This window comes from Pinus tabuliformis, chromosome 4_1 (genome assembly GCF_031772625.1).
Source record: "Pinus tabuliformis cultivar Carrire ecotype Pingquan chromosome 4_1, CPIR1, whole genome shotgun sequence".
Classification (NCBI taxonomy): domain Eukaryota; kingdom Viridiplantae; phylum Streptophyta; class Pinopsida; order Pinales; family Pinaceae; genus Pinus; species Pinus tabuliformis.
Window position 1 is genome coordinate 211,570,581 of NC_142303.1, and position 10,984 is coordinate 211,581,564.

At 38.8% G+C, this 10,984-nt stretch overlaps 1 protein-coding gene across 1 annotated transcript; it reads left to right on the plus strand.

Moving 5' to 3' along the window:
* The first annotated feature begins 686 nt into the window (after positions 1 to 686).
* Positions 687 to 1,285, plus strand: LOC149174967 (cysteine-rich receptor-like protein kinase 44). Its single transcript, XM_089421018.1, has 2 exons — positions 687 to 830; positions 941 to 1,285. Exons 1-2 carry the CDS (start codon positions 687 to 689, stop codon positions 1,283 to 1,285), a joined length of 489 nt encoding a protein of 162 aa, XP_089277144.1.
* Positions 1,286 to 10,984: the final 9,699 nt, after the last annotated feature.

A 10,984-nucleotide genomic window follows, 5' to 3' on the forward strand; every position in this document is an offset into this window, starting at 1 on the left:
CTTCCACATTACATGAATCCACTTATCTATATTTTGTATCAGTGGCTTCCGATATAAGTGCTTATATATCTCTTTTACCATTGGATCTTCTTTCTTAGTCTTGCCATTTCATATCAGTTTATCGTGTTGTCCCTAAAGTGATACCCGTTTCAATTAAAATTTTAGTGTAATGTACCCATTCTTGTGTGAGACCTTCCCCGATGTCTGGTTCATATGTCGAACTCCATCTATAGCCAAAAAAAAGCCCTGACTGTATGTTATGTATCTTCTTCATATAAAGAATATCCTTATTATGGACGTGTTGCAGTAAAGGAGCCCACAAAGTGAATCATTCCTTCATACTGACCATATAGTCCATCCTGATCATAACCTTAAACCCATCTCCAATATACCATTTAGTAACGTCAAACATTTTCCATGCATATATTTCACCTCCATATAACTAACCATATGTCGTTTCCTTAAATTACCCAAGACATCAAACATTTATACCCTTTTTTGCTTGGAAAATTGGGTACTTTTTATGGGGTACATTTATATTCTTGATTAAGATTTTTTATGGTCATGGGATTTACAATCTTGGTTGCAACTATGCTACCTTTCTAAATAACTTATCATCTCCTATTTCTAAATTTTTGCCTTAATTTATTATATTTGAAATTGTACTATGTATATGTAGCGATTATATGCCACCAGAGTATGCTATGTTGGGGCAAGTATCTATAAAAACTGATGTTTATAGCTTTGACATTCTTGTCCTCGAAATTATCATCGGAAGAAAGAACACGGCCTACAATTTGTCAGCTGAAATGCAGATTCTTTTAGGATGGGTGAGATGCATATCTGCCTTTAATTTAATACCATGCTATTTAGTTCATGTGGATGTGTCCACTGTGTATATATATCTAATAAGAATGACGAACCGTCTGTGATTATGCAGGTATGGAGGTCATACGAAGCAGGAAACATTGTGGGGATAATTGATCGAGAAATTATTGGAATATGCGATGAAAAGCAAGCAGTGAGATGCATTCAGGTTGGTCTTTTGTGTACACAAGCCGAATCGTCACTTAGTCCACCAACGTCGACCGTCACTTCGATGCTTTCAACCGATTCTATTACGGGCATCCCAGATCCCACAAAACCTGCATTTGTGAGTTCTCGTGTTTCCCCAATACCGAGTCTACAAGTCATGGGTTCACTTGCACGTATACGGCTCCATCTAACACCAATGCTTCCATTACTGAATTGGTACCAAGGTAGTGGTAAATCTGCAATGGTTTAAGAAAAATATTTGCGATAGTATGTTCAAAAGTAGCACATAGAGCATCACTTTATTATAAAAAGTTCAATGATGGAATATAATGATGAATGTATTTTCTATATTCAAGCTTCTGTGATCCATAATGAATTAAACAAAGTCTTTTGGTAGAAATCACATGAGAGAAGTTTTTGGCTGACGCGTTTTGAACCAACATGTGTGGTTCATCAACAGGGCTCGATGAAGAGGCAAACCATGGCAAAGGCTTAAATAGAGAGCAATGTAGAGACATAATTTCAAGTAATGTCTATATTTGAACAATAATGTTTAAATTATAATATTAATTTATTAATATATTAAAAACAAATATTATTAAGTAACGGCTATATTAAATGGCTAATTTTCGAAAAATAATATTTAAATAATGATATTAGTTTATTAATTTATTAAAATATTAATATGTAACGGCTATATTAAATGACTAGTTTTTGAAAAAAAATAAAATTAAACAATGATATTATTTCATTAATTTATCAAAAATATTAATAGGTAACAGTTATATTAAATGGCTAGATTTTGAAAAATAATGTTTAAATTAATTTATTAAAACCAAATATTACTAGTTCTTGAAAAATAATGTTTAAATAATGATATTAGTTTATTAATCTATTAAAATATTAATATGTAACGGCTATATTAAACAACTAGTTTTTGAAAAATAATATTTAAACTATGATATTAGTTTATTAAGCTATTAAAAACAAATATTAATAAGTAACCATTATATTAAACAACTAGTTTTTAAAATAAATAAATAAATAATCAAAGTCAAACTTTAAAGGAGGGGAGTCAAAAATTATAAAAACGAGTGAAGTCCCTAATCGAGACAAGATCATTTGATAAATAAAATAACTACTGGAAATAAAATAAAATAAATTAAAAATAATTAAGGGAAAAATAAAAAATATATATACACAAGTCAATATAAATATATATAAATTAATAAATAAAAATAAAAATAGAAACATATATATATATATATATATATATATATATATATATATATATATATATATATATATATATATATATATATATATATATATATATATATATATATATATCCAAAGAAAAATAATCAATAAGTAAAATGGGGTCAACAATAAAATATGGGGCTCACGCCCATTAAACAAATAACAAAAATACTAAAAGAAGTTAAGAACGAATAGGATGATAAAATACATAAAAAAACATGAAGGATAGACAAAATAAACTCTAATGAAGAATAAATCAACAATAAATACTATAAAAAGGATGCTAATACCTACATAGATTAAAAAAAATAAAAAATAGGAGGACAAGACAGGGACCCAACTTTTACTAATATTCCAATCATCATCTCTATTCAAATTATTGGGTCTTTTTTCAATTTCTAGGGCCTCCCTCAATTTATGATGATGGAAATGACTAACCTTAGCAACGACTTGGGCCTCCTCAATGTAGATGTGATGCTTAGATTTATCTGCATACTCCGCCAAGCAAATGAGCAGGTCCTGCCATGCTTGATGTCAGCAGCATGCTCATGAATTCTTTGATTAATCGAGTGACCAGTCTCACCAATGTAGGGAGTCCCACAAGACCATGGGATAACATAAACACCCTTCATATTCTTGGGGTCCACTGTGTCTTTTACAGATCTAAGGGAGCTCCAGATGGTATTTAAAGGCCAAATGGTTGAAACCACCTTATGCTTCCTTAGGATCCTTGCAATCTTGTCAGTGGTCCCTTGGATAAAAGGGAGATGAACACCAGAAAATCAATCCTTTGTATCTTTCTTAGCACTAGGACCTTTTTCAGCTCTGAGGAAAGATTTACTTTACAAATTTGTTTTTATTTTTACTTTTTGGTTGGTTGGTTATTTGGAGAAAAATCATTTATTTTTGTATATGGGAAGTTTGTTAATTTTGATTTGAAAGTTAATTTTAAAATTTTAAATATTTATTAATTTTTTAAAAATTGTTAGTTTATAAAAAAGTTAAATAGTTATTAATTTGTCTTCTTAATTGTTATATTTGTTGTTTTTGTACTAAGTATTTTTTTGTTCTTTGCATCCAATTCTATATGGTGTTTTCCTTCTTTTTTGTTTAGTGTTTGGTCTTCTTGCTTTTGCTTTTGCTCAATAGTCTAATATTTTTGGTAGGTATTGTTAGCGCTTGGAATTCACCTAGGCTGAGATAGACAAAATCTCAACGCTACATCAAACCATTTCACCTCGTAGCTAGCCCTACTAGGTATGAGAAGGCTGTCTCGGGTCAGATTCGGTAGATCTTTCAATATAATAGGCTGACCAATTAGGAATAAAGATTTTAGGCTAGTAAATTGATAAGGGGGTTGATTTAAAGATTTTTGGGGTTTTTGGTGGCAATTGGAGGGAGTGCAATTCAGGGTGCGGGGATTGGGCTCAGTTTTTGCAGGGGGATCTTTGGGGCAAGGTAGGAGTGAATGCTGATGCCTTAATCTGAGATGGATGATCAGGAATGATAGAGGAGGAGCTAAAGAGGGCAAACAACAACTTTGAATCCTCTTTAGACAGTGGAAAACATAGATATTGAACAAAATTAAAAGCTGAGCATGGCATGCATGAATTCAAACTTTATCACTTCATCTGTTCAATTAGCAGCAAAGAAAGAGATGGAACACATAAACACACTTACAATAACATGTAGGGAACACACCATCAACACAACAATCCACAAGAATCCACAATGATGTCTGCAAAACCCTGGCCTTCCTTTTCCTTAAATTGCAGTAATATATGTACAATATACAATAATGCTTCTCCCACAAGAGTCCAACCATGAAAATGAGCAAGAGAAGGCATAATATAGACCATCTAATTCCTTTCCCCACCTCTAGGGGTCGAGCTCAGCTTCCTAGGAGCAGTTTGAACTAATTCTAAACTAAGCACTAGATAATAGGAAGTCAAAACAACTTGCCTCTAAAACTTAGCTAACTCATCCATGCATTAAATATTCACTATTTACATCAAGGAAGCTTCTAGAAGGGTTAAGAGAGATTAAATCTATCAATGTGCCATGAAAATTATCCATACATCCATCATTTACAAGTACAAACGATCAACCAAGGTAAAAACAGAGTTTGCAGGCCTGAAAAGTCAAAACTGGCAATTTTAGCTCGAGTGGTCGCGCCCCCTGCTCGAGTGGTCGCGCCCCTTTGCAGCACTTTTTGAGTGGGTTCCAGTTGTCCAAATCAAGTGCAAGATGGCTCATTGGAAAGCTCTGTGTGTCTACTTTCCATCCCAAGTGGAATTTCTGGATTTGGAGCTGATCTGACCCCTCAAAAGTCAATTCTCGCAAGGCCACTTTCTGCAACTCAAAAAGTGGGCAGAAAGTCAAAATTTTGATGTAATTTGAGCTTTTGGAGGCCCAAATCTCAAAATCAAGTTGAGCCCAAGTATAGGTAATTCTAGTTTTTGCATGCCCTTTCCAAAAATGTCAACTTTTTGTGATTCTGAGCAGTCCTCCCAAGTGGTCGCGCGGGGGGTGAGACCACTCCACAGGGAAAAACCTGTAAATTTCCAAAAAATTTCCAAAATGCTCCAAAACTCTCAAATTTTTTTGATTTTGCTGCTGGATGAAGGCTAATGAGTACCATGGTGAGTGAGGGATGCCTCAGCCAAGATACGGAGTGGGTTTGTCCTTTTCTTCTTCTTCTGGGCCTCTGACAGCTTCCTTTGGAGAATTTTCATTTTAGCCTTGCAAACATGCAATCTTGCCCAATAGTGTGTTTTCATGTTGCGTAGCAGCTCTTTGTCATGATTTGCCTTCTCCAACAATCTCTCCAAGCGAAGATTTGCTTGGATGAGCAATGACTCCCTATCAGCGGGCAATGGGTCCCCGGGCCTCCTGCGGTTCAAGCCTCTGTTACCGCGGATTCTCCATAATTCATCTAGCTCTTTCTCCGTCTCTAGCTTTTTGTTCCGCTGCTCTAAATAAGTGATAGTCCACTGAGCCATCTCAAGCTTCCGCTGCAACACAAGGTTCTCCTCCTCTCTCTGCCTAATGAGCTCATAGAAATCTGAAGAGGAAGGAGAATGCGCATCAAGATCAACGGAATCAGGATGTGCCTCGCCAACTGCCTCATCCTCAACCATGGGCTGCTTGCCCTCTCGTACTGCCTCTGCTGCTGAAGGATGTGAGGCCCCTTCCACCTGGTGTGGAGATAACACTCGCTGATCTGAAGAGGATGACGAGACCCCTTCCACCTGCTGTGGAGAAAGTACTCGTCGAGCTGCTGCAAATAAGGTCCTATGACCTCTCTGATAAGTGACCCGAGGAGAAGAAGCCATATGTCTCAGAATACTAGCCTTGGGCTGATGTGATGGCCCTCCCTCCTTGTGAACTACCTCTGGCTCTGGCTGTGGCTGTGTGAAGAACTCACGGGAGATAAAATCTACCCAAGGAATGCCCTGCTGGCTCAGCTGATGGGAAACAACCAGCTGGATGAGACCATGATGACACAAACTCCTGAGCTGCTGAGCTGGGGTCTGCCTCTGGAATATAGAAACCATCCTCTGAATGTCATGAAAAAGGTAAACCGGGATGTTCATCATCCTCACCCTGGTAAAGTGCATCAGCATGCGAATGTGACAAGCAAATACTCGTGAGAACCTCCCCTCGCATGTGAAATAGTGCATAATAAGCCTCATGATAGATGCATATTCCTCTCGGAGGAACCTGATAGGAAAGTTCCCTGACAAGTTGTGTATGTATGTTGGCCTGACATATGGCTCAAAGTAAACAAAATCCAGCCACTTCCGCTTTGGCCACACCTCACTCACATTTGGTATCCCGGTAGCCTGTGAAATAGCCTCTGGAGAAAACACAAAATCCACCCCTGCAAGGGTGACCTGCCCATCATGAAGGTGTAGAACAAATAACCAGGCCAGCTCCCTATGATGCTGAATCTGTGCAAGCCTCTCGCAAAACTGATAGCATGACATGTACTGAAAGCAAGTCACTGCCAATGGGCAAGCCTGCAACTCTGCCAAGGATGTGGGCTCTTCTCTCTTGTGATGACCACCCTTGCCACCCTTACGAGGCCTCCGCTGTGTCTCAACCTCCGTGGATGAAGATCGGTCATCACCTTGCTCATTAGTCTCAGTGGTTGACATGATGTTATTGAGCAAGGTGGAACAAATAAGCCAAGATGACTGCTGCCCTGCCTGCAAAAATGCTGAGAAGTATGCTGTTTTCAAGGGGAAAAATCATGAGGGAAATGTTAGGGGAGGGAATTAACATAAGGAAAGGGAAAATATATATAAACAACAGGGAATTTTGAAGGAAATAATCACATAATGTCAAATATGTCATTCCATCTCTCATCATTTGCAAATAAATACTTTATTAGGGAAAATAGGTGTTATGATCACCAAGGGAAAGGACAATATAAATTTTCATCATGGAGAGAATGATGGCATGAGCATAGGGCAATAGGGTAGCATCAATTATGAACAATTAACAGGCTGCTCCTTTTTATTTTGTATTTGAATGTCTTTCATGAGCATACTCTGTTTTTCAACATTTGATGGTAATGGGAAACATGGATTTTTACTTATTTGATCATAGAGGAAGGGAAGGGTTTTTATGACAGTTTTGAAAGGGAAATGGGATACTTTGTATCAAGGGAATTGGGGAGATGGAGGGAGAAAGGAAAACAGAGTTTTGGGATTAGGGAGATGTATCATGCCCTTGTGCAAACCCTAGCACAGCAAACTGTTCATTTTGACCACTAGTACATTGATAAACTTTGTCATGGACACTCCCACAGCTATCTAACCACTGATATTTATACAGCAACATATCTGTTTTGCTCATGTCTTTTACTAGGCTATGCATAATTACATTACTCTGTTTTTTATGATATTCATGTGCATGCCTCTTGCCATCATATTCTTTCTTTTCACAATGTTTCTTTTCATTTTTTGCTGTATTTTTTACATATATATTTGCTGTGTGACATAGTACTAGGGTTTGGGTAGAAGGCATGGGAGAATGGGTTTTATGGAGGGATTAGGGTTTCATGAAATTGGGATAGGGTTTAGCATTAAGTTGCAAATGTGATTGAATAAATTAACACTCTGACATTTGTGCATAATGATGGGAAAACATGGAGGGAAATAACAAAGGAATAATAAACCTTGAAGAACAAACAATAACCCAGCATAATGCTTGCAAAGGCAAAAAATCATTTAACCTATTTCTTCATTAATTTCTCATGATAAAAATGATCATAATCATCCATTGAATCTATGGCACAATCATTAACAATGCAAGGGAGGCCTACCTCAGAGAATTCACGAGCAATCACGAAAATTTTTGAAGTTTTGATGCGTTCTGGAGCAAGTTGCTCGAGTGGTCGCGCACCAGCCTCGAGTGGTCGCGCCCCCCTCGAGTGGTCGCGCCCGACCAATTTAACACAGAGAATTGGTGCTGGAGTGGTCGCGCCCCTCCCAGGTGGTCGCGCACCCTGGTGGAGTGGTCGCGCACCCTCAGAAAGCCCAGAATTTGCTGCAAATTGCCAATTTGCCTTCTCACCTCTCTCTCTTGCGTTTTCTTGCCTTCAAATGCACAATGAGTCTCTTTTGAGAGGGAATTGGCCTTTATATGCTCACATTTAAAAAAATTAACTTGAAAAACCCACTTTATAATGTTTTCACTTTTGCATTCTCTTTAACACTGTTTTTGAGTTGATTTTGTCCTGAAATTAGCTTTTTGAGGCGTTTGACTCCGTTCTTTTTGCAGGTTGACCATCTGATGGACTGTGGCGAATGAACCAGGGTTGTTGCCGGCACTTTTGAAAACTTTTGAAAATTTCTTTATTTTTACAAATTTCTCATGACATTGGACTTAAAAACAGGGTTTTTAAATCCAAGGCATTAAATGACCTGTAGCTGATGAAAATAACAATGAAACATATGTACATACCTCCTTCTGGCTTGCTGGGCACTCACTGAACTTGAACTCATGACCTTGCAGTGATTTTGGCTCAGAATCCTTGACCTAAGACCTGGGACCTCAAGACAAAAATAAAAACAAACATGACTCAATTTCATTGTGGTATGACCTGATCCAGCAAAGCCAAGAAGGGAACAAAGACCAGCCCTCCATTCAGTTTTATGGCATGCCTAGCGGGATGCAAAACTGACACTAATGAGACACCTACCTATGCATATGCAAAGAGCTATTGATCACCAATGGAGGGCTCAAGACCGACACTAACGTTGGCGACCATACTGGGGAGAACAAACTTGTTTGTGTGTTGATGTGTGAGTTTCGCAAGTCTTAGACGGAGCCTGAAGTCACGCCAGGTAGCCTTTGAACACGCTCTTGTTTTACATCAGCGTTAGTAGATAAACGCTGCTTCAGTCAATCTCCGTGAGCTTCTGAAACCCTCACTTCAGTGACATCTTTATCCCAGTATCATTATGGACTCTAAGCTTCGGATGATAGGCTAAGAGATTCCATACGGCTGAGCGGTTTTTCCTTTCCTAGTCTATTCGCGAAAACAAGCTGGCTACTGATCCAAGACCAATTGCTAGATCTAATTCATGCCCAGCTATTTTTGAGTATCTTGAAGATCTTGATTTCGATGAAAGTTTTGAGTTGTCGTTGTTTAAAGCTAAATCTGAAAGTGCACTTGCTACTCTAGTTCCTAATCCTGATTTTGCAGCTGCTATTGAATTCGAGAGGCATAATAAATTAGTTGAAAATTTCATTTTGAGGAATCTCCAGACACGTGTACAAGCTACAACTCTTGCTGATTTCCTTGAAAATATCTCTGGTCATATTGGATCCTCTATCACGGCGCATGAACAGTCAAATCCCCCTTATATTGCCATCACTCCCATAGTTACTCATCCCCCATCTACAGTTGTCTCGCCTTCGGTTTCACACACCACTTCTCCTCCTCTTACTCCACATACTGCCACACCCACCCCGCCTGCTACCCCAAGACCTACATTACCAAGAAAAATGGCAGCCCGGTTTGCCCCACTTGTATTGCCTGCTAATCTTCATGATATGCCTGCTGATTACCAAAGTAAAATTCCCATGTTTGATGGCACTCCACAAAGTATTACAGGACAGCAACATATCGATAAAATGTCCACTTTCTTTGATCTATATGAGTTAGATGAAGAAGATGTTACCATGCGGCTGTTCGTGCAAACATTTGCCGGAGAAGTAAGAAAATGGTTCAGAGGGTTGGCAGCTAACAGCATCACCACCTTGGAAGCACTCGAGAATCAATTCTTGGACCGATGGGAAATAAGGAAAGACCCGCTGCAAATCAATGCCGAGTACAACAACCTCAAGCGAAATCCGGGTGAGTCGGTTCAAGACTATATAATCAGATTTAATTCAGTGTATAACGCTATACCCGATGATTTGAGACCATCAAGAAAGTCCGCATTGCTTAAGTTCCCAGATGGTTTCGATCCGGAGATGGCCTACTCACTGCGGGACCGAGATCCTCCTACCTTGGAGGAAATGCAGAAAATTGCAGTCAGTGTGGAGGCTAATTTGAATGACAAAAGGGCAAGAATGAAAGCGGAGAAGAAGGTCACAATCAAAGAAGAGGCAGCATCCACTTCTCAGGTTCTTCGTACAGTGGAAGAGATGAAAAAGGCATTCCAAAATCTTAGTCTTGGCAAACCGGAACCACAAGTTCGAAACCCAAACTTCAGAGGTCAACAACAGCAGCCCCAATATAGAATCAAACAGCGGGAAACACGAGCACAAGAAGCGGCCGTGCAGCAGCCAATCCAACCTCCATTTCAGCAAAATTATGTCACTCAAGAATCAGAAGATGAAGGTGAAGGTGTGGGTGAAGAAAATCACTTTTTCACTCCCGATGATCTGCCCACATACATCACGGAAGAAGAAGAGCTGGTAAGTAATGCTTATACACCTCAAGATGAGCATTACATTCTATCTAATGATGTGGTACTTCAAGATGAGTCTGAGGAGTACCAACGAGGTTACTTACATGCTTTATCAGCTCAACAAGGCCAGCAGAGACAGTTGAGAAACCGGACAGTTCCCATACATCCAATTCAAAAGAGTGCAGAAAATATGGCATTTCCTTGAACCCGAAAAAGAGTCTTTTTGCCCATGAGTGAAGGCAAATTGCTGGGAAATATCATTTCCAAAGATGGCATCCGAATTGATCCCGCACGGGTGGAAGCAATTCAGCAGCTAGAGCAGCCTCGAAACAAGAAGGAAATACAGTCTTTTAATGGCAAATTAAATTTTCTGCGCCGCTTCATTCCCAACCTTGCAGAGCACCTTAGAGAAATAACCAATATGCTCCGGAAGGACAGCGAGATTAAGTGGACCGAGGAGGCAGTCAAATCTTTCAATCTAATCAAGGTAATCTTGTCTTCAGCCCCTACCTTGATCAGTCCCGATTATACTCAAGATTTCATCTTGTTCTCTTTCGCTTCCGAGCATACATTGGCAGCAGTATTGATGCAAAAAAGAGAAGGAGTTGAGAGGCCAATAGCTTTTTTCAGCCGGATTATGAGAGATGGAGCACTAAACTATAACATCATTGAGAAGCAAGCTTTGGCGCTGATCAAAGCCTTGAAAGATTTCCGGGTATATATTCTCAACTCTCATGTGTTGGCATATGTTCCTAATG

Excerpts from the sequence above, each read along its gene's own strand:
- LOC149174967 (XM_089421018.1), top strand. The coding sequence starts at position 687 with ATGCCACCAGAGTATGCTATGTTGGGGCAAGTATCTATAAAAACTGAT. Across the intron at positions 831-940 it reads TGCAGATTCTTTTAGGATGG|GTATGGAGGTCATACGAAGC; the intron begins GTGAGATGCATA and ends GTGATTATGCAG.